General features: G+C 42.6%; 1 protein-coding gene across 1 annotated transcript in view; it reads left to right on the top strand.

Moving 5' to 3' along the window:
• The window catches only part of smtnb (smoothelin b), a 49,352-nt gene that overhangs the window by 19,277 nt on the left and 12,548 nt on the right, over positions 1-17,527 (top strand). Inside the window, exons 6-10 of the mRNA XM_062417665.1 lie at positions 4,998-5,100; positions 9,119-9,825; positions 11,167-11,218; positions 12,313-12,912; positions 15,261-15,334. Coding sequence (XP_062273649.1) covers positions 4,998-5,100; positions 9,119-9,825; positions 11,167-11,218; positions 12,313-12,912; positions 15,261-15,334 — 1,536 coding nt within the window. The remainder of the gene's footprint in view (positions 1-4,997; positions 5,101-9,118; positions 9,826-11,166; positions 11,219-12,312; positions 12,913-15,260; positions 15,335-17,527) is intronic.

Genomic DNA, 17,527 nt, shown 5'->3' with positions numbered 1-17,527 from the left:
GGTGGGTCTTGCGAAATTTATACAAGAGAGGAGAAACGAAAAGGCTGTTAGTATCGGCGCTATTGTCTGTTGCAGCCTGTGCTACGCTTGCATGCATTCCTTTGTGTGCGTGTCTGCGTGCGTTCTCCTTGGATAGGAAGTGATGATAGCATGTTGGCATCACAGGATGCGCTAACATTCAGGCCTTTTTTACCTCACTTCCGGTAAGACAGCTGAGCAGTACGGCAGCACTGTTGTGAGCCACAGGTGGTGTGATAGATGAGGGGTGATGGTGAAGAGGGAGAGGAGAGGCGAAGAGGGGGCGTTCGGACAGACAGACAGGCAGCCCACCAGCTGTGCCCAAGCAGTGTAGTCTGCGCTGGAATGGGGATGCGGCCAAAAAAAACATCAGCCAGCAGCAGCAGGGCTCCTTCCACTCACATCACAGCAGCGGATCTCTTTGAGCTGAGTGCAATTGTCCCTGTGGCAGATGGAGGTCCCAGATAGGCGTCCACAGCAGCCAAACACACACATACACAACATCCAATGTCTGTATGCTGCCAGCAGCTTGAAATAAACCCCAGTTCAAGTGACTGTGTGATACAATGTAAAAAAAACAAAAAAAATAACTTCAGAGTGAAAATAAGGGAATTATGTGTTTAATTAGTGGATTAATGGTAGCTGCTGATCTGTAATTTTACCAGCCCAACACCCATTAGAAGTTTATGACATGACATGCAGGGAAAGCTGAGGTACAGTAAAAGTTTCCTTTTGATCATTTGGTGAAACCGTACTGTAAATGCTTAAAATACCTTAAATTATATGTATGTGTCTATAAGAAAAAAAGGCTCTTTATTCGTGATTTCAAACCAAATATCAAAAAATTTAAATAAAATTCTTTACAGTACAATATCTCTTTTTCCTCTCTCAAGTAATACAGCAGTAAGAAATGAAAACAAGTGAACAAAATCAAGGTCACCACAAAGGCAGAGTGTGTCAGAAGTTAATGTGTCCACCAGGCAACCCTTTAACCTGTGTGTGTGTGTGTGTGTGTGTGTGTGTGTGTGTGGGGTGTGGGGGGGGGGGGGGGGGGGGGGGGGGGTCAGATCCCTGTGGAGACAGAATGGGAGGGAGGGGAAGTCAAGGGAGTGGCTTGTTGGTATTATGTGTGTGGGTGTGTGGTGGTTTGCATGTGTGTAAGTGTGTGTATGATGTGGCTAAGGGAGTAGAGCGGCAGAGTTACGGACGTCCTGACGTTATTGAGCGAGAGAGAGAGAGAGAGAGAGAGAGAGAGGCAGTCCAGCTAGTTAAGAGGTAAATGTCATTCTTTTTCTCCTTCTGTCCTGTGTCACACACCAAACGCTCCTCGTGGTTACTTTTTATCTGTGTGGCACTGAAAAGCCATTTAGACACCTTTTACTCATCAGTCTGTGCTTGTTTTTCTGGCAGTTTGAAGAATGGATCGTGTCTGCCTCTGGGTTTACCTGTCAGGTTTGTGTAAGTATTGGTTTATTGCTGAGTTAGATTGTTTTTTTCGTTCATTTTAGCTGACAGTTTTTTTTATCTTTAAATTGTAGATGACGCATTCATTACTTAATAAGGATGCCACATCAAATTAAAGAGGGATTTTGAACATTTAAAGCTTGTCATAAATGTATTTAATGATTTAACCCTATAAGCTGTAAACCTGTAGTCTCTATGGGGGTTTGGTGTAGGTGTGTTGGGAGAGCTCAGGTAGGCTGGGGGGGGGGGGGTATTGCAGTTCCAGACAGTCTTGTTTGTCTTCTGATTTCATCATAAATAAGTTGTGAGACAAGACCTGAGGAAAGAGCAGTTTAATTGTCAGAACCAGAGCCAGTATTTGCAATAGCAGCGAAGGTTTTGCGGATTGTGGAGGCGAGTGGATTGGGAAAGCGTGCTGAAGTGAAGACAAAAAAAAAAAAAGACCAGCAGCAGAAAGTAAACTTAGATTGGCATGTGGTGATGTGCAGTCAGTAAAAATGGGAATGAGGCTCAGGGCTTGAGCTTCTCTGCGGGTTCCCTCACTCTAGACTGTGTGTGTGATACAGAGATGATTGCTACTTCATTCCAGCTACTGTGTTTCAGCTATTGGAAGTGAGCCGAGCGTGTGGCTCCTCAGGCTGCAGTAATGGAAAAAGAGCCGCCAGGTCCCTTGTCTCTATTCCACGTGGAGGCATGGAAGACCCTCTCATTCTGACCTCACCAGTGCAGTGATGGATTTAACTTGCATGGAAAACTGGAGGTCTGAAACCCAGCGCGTTAAATTGTACTTGATCTCAGCTGTCTGAACCGGTTGGTGAGGGAGGTGTGAGCCTCAGCGCTGGCTCGGCCTGACCCTCTGTCTGAACCTCATCCTCATTGTTGTTGTTTTTTTGTGGGTTCAGAGGAGTCCAGATGGTCCACGCCTTGCTGCGGTCACAAGAGAGGACAATCGCTGTTTTTGTGTTTATGGGTGTGAGTCTTTCGCAGTTATAGTCTTGACACAAACAGGCTCCTGAGGCCAGATGGGATGAGTGGTTCGCAGGAGCGTTGGAGTGGGACGGTGTCAGTGTTGGTTCCACTCCGTCAGGTTTCGACTGTCAGTGCCAGAGGGAAGCCACTAATGACAGCATGGTGGTTGGCAGCGGGTCCCGAGCTCTGGTTTGAGTCTCCAGTTCCACTTTATCTTCCCCCTTTTTTTCCCCTTTGCCTCACTGTCTGTGAGAAATATGTTCCCTGTGGTTTGGTGGGAGCTGTGAAATGATGGCTGTCTGTCTCACTCCTGATAGAGGCAGGAGAGAGGAGGGCGGGTGAGGAAAGACTAGTTCTCTCTAATTGTGTTTATGGCTCAAACACAATTTTCTCCCCTTGTGACTCTTTGATTGAGTAACTCCACTTAGAAGGAGGTGCCCTTTGTGTGTGACCACTTGCATTATTACTCTGTAGTGCCTTCAGTCTTTTGTGTTGTTGCAAAAGCCTATTTGTGTCCTTCCAAACTCATCAGACTGTAATGAGTCATTAAAGGAGCATTCCAAAGATTTCTAGCGCTCCACTAAGGCACGTCTGTTGAACATTTACATTACCACTGTCTTGAAAAGCTGGAAATTAGGGTTTCGGCTAATGATTATTTAAATTGTCAATTAATCTGCCGACAATTCTCTCACTTAATGGTTTTGTCTATGAAATGTCAGAAAATAGTGAAAAATGTCCAATTTAATAATAATAATTAATTAATAATTTCTTAGAGCTTGTCTATATATATCTGTTCAAGAGTTCAAAATTGAAAGATGGTAAGTTTATTATCATGAATGACACACAACAGTATGTTCGAGAAGCTGCAACCAGCAAATTTTTCGGTTATCAAGATAGTTGCTGATGAATTTTCTGTCGATGGGCTAATTAATTAATCAACCAATCATTGCACTGCTGCAGACTGGAGACTTATTTTGCCCCAGAATCTGCACTGCCACACATGGTTGGCTCCATATCAAAAAAAGCGAAAGACGTGATAAAAATTACACCGGAGCACCTTCTGTGTAGATTTATATTGCTGTAATGTCATGTGAAGTATTTCAGTTTTCTAGCTTTTCTACCTTTTAGCCTTTTTGAAGAAACTGTTTGTCTTTCACCATCACAGATAGACCTCTCCTGAATGATTTTAACCACAAAATACATTATTTGACACATTTAACCATGTGTGTTTATAACCCGAACAGTGCCGTTGGAGATTCACCTTTCCTGTTTGTGTTGCCGCTTCATGTCTGATTACATTTTCTCTGAGTGTGATTGAACGGCTTTGCACTGTAATCTGCTCAAGGTGGATTAGGTCACAGTCAACAGAGCAGAAAGCCTTGAGTCCTTTTCTCACCTCCGCCTCTCATTCGTGTTTCAATTCAAGCTGACTTTGTGTTTAACTCTCTGCCAGCGCTGATCACACTGGATTGATTAAAAGCCTTTTAAAACACAAAGTTGTGATTTATAAGATTTTCACACTACTGCTGCTGCTGATAACTGCACCAGTCTCTTGTTCTTGGATAATGTTGTTTACACTCGGCAAACTGAACATGTGATTGTGTGGTTGGGTGTGCGTCTGTTTTCATTGCTTGCTTGAAAGCTTTTGAATGTGTTTTCAGAAGCTTTTTTGATGTAATTGTAGGTTGTAAATCTGGTGTAGGTATTACATTTTCTGTAAGATCATCTCTTGTATGTTTTTTTAAGTATACACCCAATCGTTTTGTCTATTCTTGACTATTCTTGTCCACCACCTTGAAGGAGATTACATGTGCTACAGTTCATGTAGAGAATGATGCATACCACCTGAAGCTCCACATGCAAGATTTTTGCTCTTTTAATAGAAAACGTTGGAAGCCTGCAGAGTATTATGGATTAAGAATATGTGGGGGAGTGATTTTGAAGAGTGTGCAGGGTTATGTGTATGTGCGCACATGCTCAGAGGCCTTATTTGTGCAGCTGATTCTCCTGTGGAGTAGCTCAAGGTCAAGCACAAGAGGCCCAACAGTAGTGCCGGCATCCACATCTTATCCCCCCTCCACACCTCTCCCGTTTCCTCTCCATGTGCCAAAAACACTGCTGCCTCTCCTTCAGGATCTGCTCCCTACTGTGACTTTCCTCTATCAGTGCAGATAAAAGACGAGAGTGCTGCAGAGAGTGCTGAATTTTGTAATATTGAAGGAGCAGCTATTAAATTGTGCTCTAAATGTATATATGTGTTGGCACTCAGGGTTTCTCTCTCTCTCTCTCAGGCCTGCACAAGAGAAAAGAAAACAGATCTTTACTTTTCCAGCTGGCCATGCTTGTTGCTCATCATGGTGAACTCTCTTTGAGGGATATTGAACTTGACCCTCCAACACAAGGCTATTGTGATCACTAGCTGACCTCAACCATATGATTGTAGAAGTGATGTTTTCATCAGCAGCTGTCTCTAAGAAATAACTGAAGACCCAATAAATTAAAGACCATGGTGGCTGTGAAGCTGATATATATATTTTTTTTTACAGGAGAAAGAGCGGGAGAGTCGCGGTGAGCAAGAGCATACCAGATCTCCGATCCGGGAGTTACGTGGCCAGCAGACACAACAAAGCAGAGAGCTGCAGAGTATAGGTGAGAAACACTCATTTAGCACCAAACTGCATGTGTCTGCTCTTTAAATTAAAGGACACCCTCACACTTGGGCCATGTTTACCACACTCTTGGGAATGCTGAAAATCTTGTATATGGGTCAATGACGTATAAGGATTTTCAACAACTCAATTTTAAATAATAAAAACAAGCATATCTAATACAGTCGTTCAAACATTCAGAATGTTGTGTACCTGAAAATTCATATTACAATTTGAAAGTGATTTTAGTGGGGGTTTTTCAAGATTAATTGGCACTGGCCTGAAAAAAAAGTCATGTGGTGCGACCATGATTCATCTTGAAATATCTTATATAAATAAAAGATCATCATTTACAAAAAATGTTTAAAAATGCAAATACTTTGTTTCCAAACACTTTATATTACTGAAAACTTGTAAAAAAAGATGTGAAGCATGTTAAGTATATTGATTTATTTCAAGATGAATCATGGTCGCACCACATGACTTTTTTAAAGGCCAGTGCCAATTATTCTTGAAAAAAAACACTAAAATTACTTAATTTCAAATGTATAATATGGATCTTCAGGTACACAACATTCTGAATGTTTGAACTACTGCATTAGATATGCTTGTTTTTTATTATTCTACAATTGAGTTGTTCCAAATCCTTATACGTCATTGACCCATATACTGTAAACGTTCACCTACAGGTCAAGTTTGGGAAGGCGGTAATAAATACAGCACTGATCACCTCTGTTGCGTGTACCTGTGGCTGCATACACCCCACTTAATGCAGTTTCCTCTCAACCACTTGTTAAAACAGTCAGCCAAAGGAGTCATTCTCCCGAGGTGGCAGTCAGGAGGTCATATTAGTTCAGGCTCTTTAAGCTCCTTCATCTAACTTTATTAACTGTTTGGAGTCACTCACAGGCTCTGACTCAATGACTTTGGCTTCTTAAGTGTGAAGTAATTTCATTAACCACTCTGTTACTTCAGCCATTAATAAAATGGCATGAATGCGAGCCTTCAGGAGGGAATGAATGCACTTCCTTTACTTGAATACTTGAAACTTTGCAGGCACGAAGCTGACATGAATAGCTTGTAAAGTGACAAAAATGCATTGTTGACAAGTCATAAAATGGTTTGTCCAATTTAAACACTTATGTACAAAGTATTATTTGGACAATCTTTTGCATGTAGAATACCAAATTTAACTTAGACCATTCATGGTTGAAGATGAAAGTGTTTCTCTTCTTTCATTTAAACCTGGTCCTCACTGACCTAAACTTGGTGTGAGTTTCATGGCCATAATAATGTCGTTCTGTGAGGCCTGGTCTGCTCTGGACTTGGCACTTAGTGTCCTTCTCATGGACCTGGAGTTGGTGGTGGGGTTATGGGAAGCAAAAGAGGGAAACCCAACGGCCACACCTCTGCTAAAAATATAGCTGATACCAGAACAGAACTAAGGCCCACTTGACGTGGCAGAGACACTCCCCACTGTTCCTGATTTATCCCGGCCTTACAATTTAAACCGGGGTGAAGCTAGGGTCAACAAAAAAGACCACCATCCAAAAGCAAAGGGAAAGGCGCCAATCAACAAAGAAACAGGACGTTTGTGGTTGGGACAGGAGAGTGTATGCAGGGTGCACTGGTGGTTCTTGAAGGTGTGATTGTCTTTTTAGTGAAGTGGCAGAAAATAAGAGATTAACTTGGAAGATTGGTTCTTTCTGGTCTTTGAACATTGCACAAACTCATACCTCCATCTCACATACCCAAAAAAAGAGTACATTTACAAGCTTTAACTCAATGACCATGTGTCTAGCCATACTGCATTCTAGTGCAAACTGTAACTGGTAAGGCTGTGATTTAGGAAATGAAATGTTTGCTGAGACTGTCAGTGGAATGTGCTTTATCCATCGACTTCCCAAAAGAGCGAAACAAGTTTGACACGGATGCCAGTTTCATACACAAAGTCATGTACAGCATGGACTACTGAGCACAGGGGTATCTTGTGTATTAACCTTTATACAAGGCCGTCGTGTTTTTGTCATGTTATTATTGTTGCATGTAGCCCAATTCTGCAACGATACTGCCACACAAGTCTCTGGTATACCAACTGTTTAACAGGATTTTCAGCTTTTGTGACTAAAAGTGGCCATGTTCGTAACATGTCCACCACTTTGGTCTAGACTGAAATATGTCAATAGCTATTGTATGGATTGTCATGAAATGTGGTACACATGTCCATAACACCCCAAGGACTTTGGTCATTGTGTCACTTTTTATCCAGTGCCACCAGCAGATCCAACTTTTCATTTTCCCATGAAATATCTCAACACCTATTAGACGGACTGGCTCAACATTTTGCCCAGACATTCATATTCCCCAGAGGATGAATCCTAATGATTGTGATTATCCACTGAATTTTTGTCTAGCGTCCAGATGTTACGATTTAGCTCAAAGCACCTCTGCATCTTTTTTTTTTTTTTTTTTACAACTTAGCATATGTTTGTCATAGTTATGAAAAGCAACAGCTTGTATGAGATGTTAAGCCCAGCTCATCAGCAGGCAAAGCTGAAAAACTTGTGTTGACCCCGTCGCATTCAGGACAAACGCAAGCGGTCCTTAGGTCACTGCTTCAGTATGAAAGAAGTATAAAGAAAACCCTTGGTTGGCCTTTGTTTGTGCTCTATATATTGAATTGCAGCAGAAGTGCTTTTGTAGCTATTTTCAAGCAAAAAGCAAGCCTCTCATTATCCAGTAGCAGTAGGGATTTTCCCAGAAATGGCTACACAATGGACATGACCATTTTCCCCAATGACAAAAACGTGAACAATAACGTGAGAGTTTATAACAGAAACCGTGTGTTTTGGCTCTCATTTTGGTTACAGTTGAGCAGTAATTGAGTTTGGGTTGAGTGAGTGCGTCATTACATGATACCCTCTGCTGCCTACTGGTCTATTCATAGTGTCACATGTGAGAATAACAGCCATTTATTGTCCTAATTGTGGATCTTAATCACCTTTTCTACTCAGTCCATATTACATAATCATCTGTTCTGTTAAATTAACAACATGCTGCAATACATAAATTGATTGTGAACAGTGTGTTGAACATCTTCTTTGGAGGCTGTGTTACACAATAACGAGTAAAGAACAATCAGCTGCTTTAAATGAAGCTGTGAATGTCCACCTTTGATCTTGGCTTGCTGAACGTTGGACGATATTGCTGCGGCTGTCTCCAGTCAGACTGCAATCCCTCTTTGATTTGGTTTGTAAATGACAGGCGCACATACTCGGTGAACCCTATTTGGTTGCAGAGTTGGTTTAAGCACAGGTCATACTGAAGTGATTTCATGCCTCTGTGCATACGTGTGATGTGGGAACCCGATACACTTTTGGTTTGCTCCATTTTCCTTATCTGCGGTACGTACACAACCTCAGATATTCCATCATGGAGAGCACCATGAGGGTGTTGGAGGTAGAGACTATCACAGGGGGAGGATGTGGGCGCCGCTGTGTTGTTTGGAGTGTGGTTTCCTGCGGAGAGAAGGAGCAGTGAGGGAACTTGAATGGAGGAGAGGGGAAGTACTTGTCCCGGTCTCTACTTCACCCCCACTTCCTCCTTGACTTCTTGTACTTGCTTACCACCTATGGCTGTGCCACATGCTCCGTCTCTCCACTTATGACCCCTCCTTCTCCTTTACGCACATCCACCAACACAATCTCACAAATCTTGCTCAGGAACTGAGGCCAGTCTGGAGGAAATTCCTTCATCCCCTCATGTCTCCACGTGCCTCCTCTGTGATCCCAAGTGAGATTTTCTAGCCAGGCCTCTCTTGGGGCTCCAGGACCCATGGAAGTATTTAATTTCCTTGTTTTCAATCTCTAACGTCACCTACTGCTACTTCCTTTACTCACATTTAGCAACACCTTGATTAATTTAGTTAACTGCTGATGGAAAACAACTAAAGGAATGACAACTGGAGGTCGTAGTTTAGTGTAATTTGCTCATCTTACAATAGTTTTTTTCTGTTTCAGGTTCCAACTCAGGCATGGTGTTGGTTCTGGACCACCTGGCGAAGGATGATGACTCTGGACCTCTGCTCATTCAGCCTCAGAGAGAAGCTGTGACAGCAGAGCCTGACCTGGTCTTGTCACACCGTCAAAGGTCAGACTCCACAGCGTCAGACCGCAGTGGGACCTCAGTGCATTCCAGGTACAATCTGGATTCTGTGGCCCCAGAGAAGAGTCTGGGCTCGGCCTACAGAGCCCGGCTGGACTCTGGAGCCTCAGACAGGAGCCAGGGTTCCTCCCATCGCGGCCGGCTAGACTCTGGGGCATCAGAGCGCAGCATCAGCTCCCAGTCCTACGTCAGGCAGAGACTGGGCTCAGATGTCTCAGATTCTGGTGTCAGACTCCGTTTGGGCTCTGGGGCTTCAGACAGTGTTGGGCTGTTGTCAAGAAAACGAACAGACTCGGGGACATCCGACCAAAGTGTGAGTATGTCCTCTGAAGAGAGGGGTCCAGCGGAGGAAGTGGAGGCAGTCACGAGTGGCTCAGCTTACAGCACAGATTCAGAAAGCGATAGCAGAAAACAGGGTCCAACCGACCTCAAGGCTCAGTCCAGCAAGGACTGCAGCACCAACCAGGATCAGCAGGATGGGACTGTCTTATCTCGCAAAGATCCTGAAAAGATCTTGCTCAATGGCACTGCCAAGGGGAAAACCGACTTTCTGAAACAAAAGGTAATGTATACAATCTTTGTATCAGATGAATACCTGTTGCCTTTGGGGCTGGATGTGATAAATTCATGAAAAACTTGAATAAATGAGCAGAAAAACACAACAAACTCAGTGTATGAGGGGATCACTGAGTCTAAGTATGAAAATGATCAAGGTTTGACCATATCTCAACTCGTCTCACGATACCAGACAATCAGAGATCTCCATCCACTGCAGTCTGGAGATTTCTAACTGCATGGTAGTTATTTGAACTGTATGTCACTGCCCAAATATGAAGGTCTGCACTAAAGACTTTGGATTAGTTTTAAAATGCAGTTTTAAAAAAACTCTTTAATTGTTTCCACCCAGTTTTAATCACGAAACCTGGGAGATTGTCCTCAGTTTCTATGAGCGAAGCATTTAGACCTTTGAGTCCATATCTCAACCGAGTGAAACACCTTTATTAAACATTGAAGCTCATTAATGAATTTTTCTTTTAATTTTCCACTCATCTGTATATTAAAAAAGTTTGGGCCAGCTGAATAGCAACATTACAATAGTGTTTATAAAAACTGCCCCACTAGAGTGGGGTGTTGAGCCACATAGCACCAGTCACATACACCTACAGTCCAATCTCTCCCTTTCTTTCCCAACACTCTGTTCCTCCAGGTCACATCGGCATCCATAAACACACAATGCCGAGCTTGTGTTAGGTGCTGTTTAACTCTTGTTACTTGGCGACACAAACAAACTATGCACCTGGGTGTCTCTGTTTCACCTCAGCGGTATGTCAGCCTCACCTGCTGTCAGAGAGGGATAGACAGTGTTATGGGCCAAAGACTCTGTTTCTTTTCATCCTCCAGCACAGAGCACAAAAACACACACAGAGCTGCTCTTACTGCACTCACTGTTAAGTAATAGCTCCCATTTTTTGGGCTCAGGTCACCATGACGCCATAGTGTCGTACCTCTAAATGTGTTTACCCAAGGCTGGCCCCGAGTTTCTTTTATTGTTCCCTGCTATATACGCCGATGCTCAGTCTTCTGAAAGTAATGTAAACATTCTGGGGCCCATCATGGCCCCTCTGCCAAAAAAAGAACAGAGGCCTACTGCTTTACTCCAAACACAAATGTTACATAATGAAAACACCAGCCGTCAATTCTGTATTTAGGGTTGTGTGTGTATGTGGTTGTCACCACAGCCATCCATGCAGACTCCTGCCCCTCATGAATGCACATTGCTGCCCTGTTAAATATGGAGCTCTGTGGTTGTCAATCCACGCACAGTGCATTTTAACCCCTTATCTCCTGTACTTCCTCTACTGATCATTCTGTCATGTTTAATTGTTATTTTTTCCTTTCTTAGATAACAGTTAACAGCGATCTGCCCGTCCCTCATGGCAAGGCAAAGGATTCTGGTAAGAATCTATTCCAGGTATATTAGAGCTGAATTTTTGATGTTATCATTCACAATTTTGATAGTTATTTTATCTATATTTATTAAGAAAAACATCACAAATTCCAGTCAAATGAGAGGGTTTCCTGCTTTTCTAATTTTTTAATCATTATTGACTGACGATTAGGTTTGGGACGGTTGATTTGACAAAAAAACAACATAATTAATGTTACCTTGGGCTCTGGAAAATTGAGATGGGCATTTGTTTTCACTATTTTCTGGTGTTTTATAGACTAGTTACATGTACAAAAATAAAAAAAAAAACATACAGGAATCATAAATGAAAATGGTCTCAATTTGTTCCCAAATTGAGAGTGTATGACTTGGTTGCAACCCTCAAACTCAATACTCAGAAGACAGATTTATTTGGTTTCGTTTATGGACTGTTCATTGCATTTGTCATCTTGATTAGGGGAACTTTAGAGTGTGTGATAATATCACACCAGATGGTTCATAGCATGGAAGACTTCATTGTCTGGAAACAAGACCGTATAGGGCCAATCACAGGAGAGACAGCTGTTATAGTATGCACTGTTTTCTTTCTTTCTACCAGACAGTTCCTTCTGCTGTGTCCACTGTACTATAAACTATGGTTTTCTCATAGAGCAGCACATCTTTTTTTCCATTGAGCATGACCTCATTGAAAATCTCTTCCAATCACTTGCGTTTTTTCCATTTTGAGTTTCTATGCCAAAGCATGAGCTTTGTACACATTATCTGGCAGTATTAAGGATTAGAGAATGTAAAAAAATTGACGAGTTGAAGAAACATGTCCTGAAAAGTCCAAAAAAATAGAAACTGAAAGATGGTGAAGTGGGGGAGGTTAAGTCAGGCAAAATAAAGGGAGTGGAAAAAAACCTAGAGAGAGGAGGAAAAGAGGAATGGGATTTGTGGAGGGCTTTCGCCAGGGAGGAGGGGAAGAGCAGGATGAGAGCAAGATATTAACCACTGAAGTGTGAGAAATTCAGCCTGAATAGTTGAAAGGATCTGGGCTTTTGAGTTATTTTGAGAGCTATTCTGTGATTTCACCTCCCCTTCTGAATTATGTCTTTACAGCACCTGAGAAGAAAGATGTTAAAGTGGAACAATTCAACCGTACCAACTCTGTACGGGATCGGATGCGCAAGTTCACAGAGCCCAGTCAGAGCCTAAATGTCCCAGCTTTGAAGAAAACTCCCCAGAGGAACGGGGCCGCCTCCAGCAGCGGCGGCCAGACGCGTCTCTCCAGAGCTACTGAGCTGTTTACACAAACAGCAGCATCACTCAGCACATCTGGAGACAGGCCAGCAAGGCCACGTGTGGACTTCACATCTCACACCTCTGGAAGTGCATCCCAGAGTCAGGCCACACCTCAGCCAAGGGGTGTGGCTAACAAACCTCTGTCTTCAGTTAGCCAATCCCAGAACTCCATGGGCGGTACAAGGCATCCAGCTGAAAAGGATGTGCACGCCTCCAGTAACTCAAAGGAAGACAGGACCCCAGGGAGAGCAGCTGGACAGCAGGTCACCCAGGGAGAGGAAGACCCTGACATGAAGACTTTCCTTACCATCGAGATAAAGGATGGGCGCACCACCACATCCTCCCCCAGGACCAACATTGTACCCATCACCACCATGACACCACGCATCACAACTAACACTCTGGGGCAGAGAGCAGGTAGGAGCATCAACAGCAACAGGAAGCGGTCATGCTGTAGCTCACTCAGTGCTCAATTAACCTGCTGAGCATGAGCAAAATGTTGTAATGTTTTAAATGAGAATTTTAATGTGAAAATGAACACTAATTTCTCGTGTTTATTTGATTTTAACCTCTCAATGCACCGTGTTTTTTCGGTGAAACTTCATTATATCGACCTTTTTGAAGCTCTGTATATCCACTGTGTTTTGGCGGTTATGAATCTTAGTTTAGCTACTTTATGTTTTTGCTATAATATCAGTATCAATCCTTAGATCACACTGGAATCCCAGTCATTGTGGGAGGTGACCGGCACCAAGGAATTGTTCACAAGTGGTGGGATGATGACAAAGGTTTTTGTCAGACTATGCACAAGCAAGAACAGCGTGGTGGGATAGATGTTAGGGTTGAATATGAAGCAGCATGGTTGTTCTAAAGGGTATTTGTTATGGAGTTGGCATGTAGCTGCAGTGTGGAGGTGGTGAGGTCATTAGTCAACAGTGGAGAGTATATTAGGACAAAAGAAACAACAGCTGGCTGTCTCAGGCCAGACTGAATAGTGTTACTGTATTATAGTGCAATTGAATAAGCCTGTTAACCAAGTGCTTTGTGTGAAACATGCTGTAAAAATTACAATTTATCCCAGACACTTTAGTAAGATCATAAATGAAGACATTTAGAGGGGGCGGGGTGGTGATCTGGTGGTTCAGTGATGTAGTACTGTAAGTACAGATGCATATATTATCTCATGTAAACTCTCCTTGTTTCTGTTTCTCTGTACCAACCTCTGTATAGTAAATCTACTCATATTTACCTGGTTAATTCCTTGCCATGCTGCTCCATGCTAACACTTTCGGATGCACTGTGTTGAATGTTAATACCTGATAAGTACTCAACTGGTAGAGCTAATAATTGTTAGACAGGGGATTAAATTGTCAAGCTCGTCTTGTTCATATCTTGAAGTTTCCTTGAGCGAGACACTGAAACCTAAAGTAATCCCAATATACTGTATGTGTTCGCGAAAAAACACGGTTCATTTGCAACTGCCAAATAAATATGTAATGTCTCAAAGCTGAGAGAATATATGGGATGCAGATTTAAGTGATGAGCAGTACATATATATAACTTTTGGAAATTATAATATAAAAACAAAATAACAAAAAAAAAGTTTGTTGTTTGCTAAGAAGTTCCAGTGGTGGACGACAAAAGGTAGAAAATGTTATCATAATGCAGGAGATGAAACATGATTACTCATTTGAAATACTTTAAAGGTACCAGTATTTAATTTAAATAATATTTAAATACGACTATATAGAATGTGCATAAGTTTTACAGAACCGCATCAAGTGTTGGACTGGGAATACATTGATGATCAGAGTTTCTGTATTCTCTCATAAACACGTTGAGCAGCAGGTGATTCCCCCAAAAACACAAATTTCCTGTAATATAATGTGCACACTGTACATACAGTACATACAATCTGTACAAGCAAGAGCTCAGTAATGCATAAAAAAAAACGTGAGTAACTTTGTCCGTTTCAGAAGCAAAGCTGCTTCAGCTGCTGTTACAGTCTGTCCAAACAAGATGTCTCAGGTTTTAGCTCTTCCCAGCAATCTGGACCTCCAACCCAAACAGTTTATTTAAGACTTGTGCTGGACCTGTGCGATTCTGTTACAGCCTCTTCACCCCTTAAATCCCCCCCCCAACCACCATTAGGACACATTCTGGCAGCCCCACTGTGCTCCTTCACAAGGGTCACACGGATTCTTTTCAGCTCAATTTGCTTTAATGGTCTTGGGCTCCTTTTTTGGGAACCTAACTGTCTCCGACTGACTGAGAGCAGGCTATGATTGTGTCTCCGGTTCCCCTCAAAAGCACCTATGGAGTCTTAAATGTACACTGTGCTGCACTGGTACGCATCAATCCTGTATTTTATGATATAGCTTTTGTGCATGTGTGTAAGTGGAGGGAAGAGGAGGCAGCAGGTCACACGGGAATGCATGTGTATACTCATGGCGATGAAGAAGGCTGTTTATGTTAAAGGTGGCGTCATCTACAATTTCTTGTCTCTCACATTAGACGTGTCCATATTGTTTATGACACTGTGGCAGCTTATGTAACTGACTAATTGCTACCACCAACACAGTGCAGGACCATGCACACATCTCAACAGTACAGATACATACAGTATGGATACCACAGCCTTCCTTGGGCCTCTGGAGTTTTATCCTCATCCAACCCAACCTAACTGTTGACTTAATCCACCTGAATTTAATGTTATATGAGAGTTTTACATCTGTGTAAATCTATCTTGTCTGTGTCTGTTTCAGAGCTGACCCTCGGCCTCAGAGCGACACCATTTAAGATCTCCACATCTAGCCTCTCCTCCGGATCCTCCATCAAGGTATGATCTGTCTCTGGAAAGTATTTTTTTTGCGGAAATGATCAAAACACTGAGTCTCTGCAGAACTTGTCAAACACACATTAAAACAAGCTTCCCGGGCCTTCGAGCAGAAGATTAACGCTTTGTTTTTGATTGAATTCCTCTGCGTTTCTGCTGTGTCCCCATCACAGCAATCACCTATAAAGGCCTGAAAAACATGCGAGCTGGGACAGTGAAAGACAGAGTGAGAGGAAAAGAGGGAGAGTAGGGAAGAACAGTGTTTAACAAACACAGAGTGGGTAGCCAGTCACATCTGTCCTTGTAGGGTATGTGAAGGAGAGAGAGGAGGAGAGGGGAGGTGCTCCGGGCATTCCTCCTTTCCTCTTGACAGGCAGTGCCCACTGAGATTCATCTGGTAAATGTTTCTTAAATCACACCTGTCTGTCTTCATCTGTCTGATTTCTGTCCAGCTGAATTAAAACATATGTTGACACAAGCTCTTCATCACGTCTCATCTTGGGGTGGGCTCAAACCTCAAGATGCAACACTCCTGCATACCCTGAATGGCTGAGAGAGATCAGAGTAAGTGATTGCTGTCAGAATGAGCAGGGAGTACAAACCAATCTCCTTCCAACTGTCACAGTGACCTCTTGGCTTTGGGAGACTGGCTAAACTTCCATTTGCCTCATTCCTCAACCTCCTCAGTCCTCCATGAATGGAAGTGCCCTCATGAATGGAGACTGGGGGATTGAGTAGGTGAGGAGAGGAGAAGTGGTGTCCTGTTTACTCTTTAATGGTTGTGTATTCCACCCCCTGTCCGGTAATCTGGTTACGAGATCAGGGACCTGGTTAATTATGGCTGGGAGGAGGCTCCATGAGGCTGCTGGGTGGATTTAAGATGTTGGAATGGGGCTGTTTCCATCAGTTAGGTCCTCACAGGGGCAGGTATAAAACCAAGACACCACAGCAGTCTTTTATGTAGAAAAAAGATTTTGCAAGAGGACAAAGATTCTGCAGCAGATGAGGTTTATACTTGACTGAGTCGAGTGATATTTCAACTTTGACGTAACAGCATGCAGGTAATGTCTTAAAGTATGAAAGTATTAAACATGTTGTATTTTAAATGATAGTAAAGTTATATTCAGCAAAACAAGATTTCTGTCATGTTAAATAGTTTCTTTGCTTTCCAGGACCTCTCAATGTTTACAGCAGTAACCCACCAGCACAGGATTAGAGTCTGCTTCATATATCACTCATCAATCATTATTTAAGCCTTAAATTGTCACTGCTAACGGTTTTGTTGTTCATAATTGCTGGGGGTGAAGGTTAAGTCACAGACCTTAAAACTGGCTGCAGAATGTAGCACACCCGTCATGACCTCATGCTAGCACCGCTAGGCTCTGCAACACATGCATTGTTATCCAAACAACTGCATCATCATTGTATAGACGTATAGACATGAATGCGTTCATTGATAAATCACAAGGCTATGACAATAAGTAAGTCTGTGACTTGTCAGAGCAGATTTTTCTGCTGATCTGCCAGACCTGCTCAAGTTTTACCAAACAAACACTGAACTTGAGTGACTTAGCTAATGAGATTGTAAAAACAGCAGCAGTCTTCAGACAATGTTGGTTAGTCTCAACCAGGGAAGGGGCGTCTGGGTTACCGACTGATCCAGGCGACCACCTGTTCTGTTGACTTTCCCCGGTTCAGCAGAAGTTCAAGGTTGTGCGATGTAAGGAGCATTCATATTGTTATCAAAATTCCCTTTTTCACATTTTATGATAGCAAGAAGATTGTGCAGATGAGCTGAAATAACCTCCTTTGTGTTTATTGCCACTGTAGGTTGTTGTTGTTTATTGACCACAGAGGTCCCTGTCTGGGACTCTGATCTGTTTGGGTGGTCTGGGCTTCTCCTTGGTGGTCTAACCTCAGTACTCACAACCTCCACTTTTTCCTTAGTTGTATTTTTTTTTCCATTCCAGTAAAACATGCTCATGCTGATAGCATCAGCTCTGTGAGCAGGTTACTTCTAAATCACATTTATTGGAGAGTCAACAGAGAGAAATGTTTACATGAAATATAGAACTCCAATCCAAAGGATAACTGTTATTTAATTCCTTGTCATTTATTATAAAAACAAGACTGAGAATGATTAAATTAATTAGTTGAGGTCAAGCTGTTTGTAGTGTTTCAGCACAGTAATGAGAG

The sequence above is a fragment of the Scomber scombrus genome, chromosome 4 (genome assembly GCF_963691925.1).
Source record: "Scomber scombrus chromosome 4, fScoSco1.1, whole genome shotgun sequence".
NCBI classification, from domain to species: Eukaryota; Metazoa; Chordata; class Actinopteri; order Scombriformes; family Scombridae; genus Scomber; species Scomber scombrus.
Note: the sequence above shows the minus strand (reverse complement) of the source record. Positions and strands in the feature narration are given on the sequence as shown.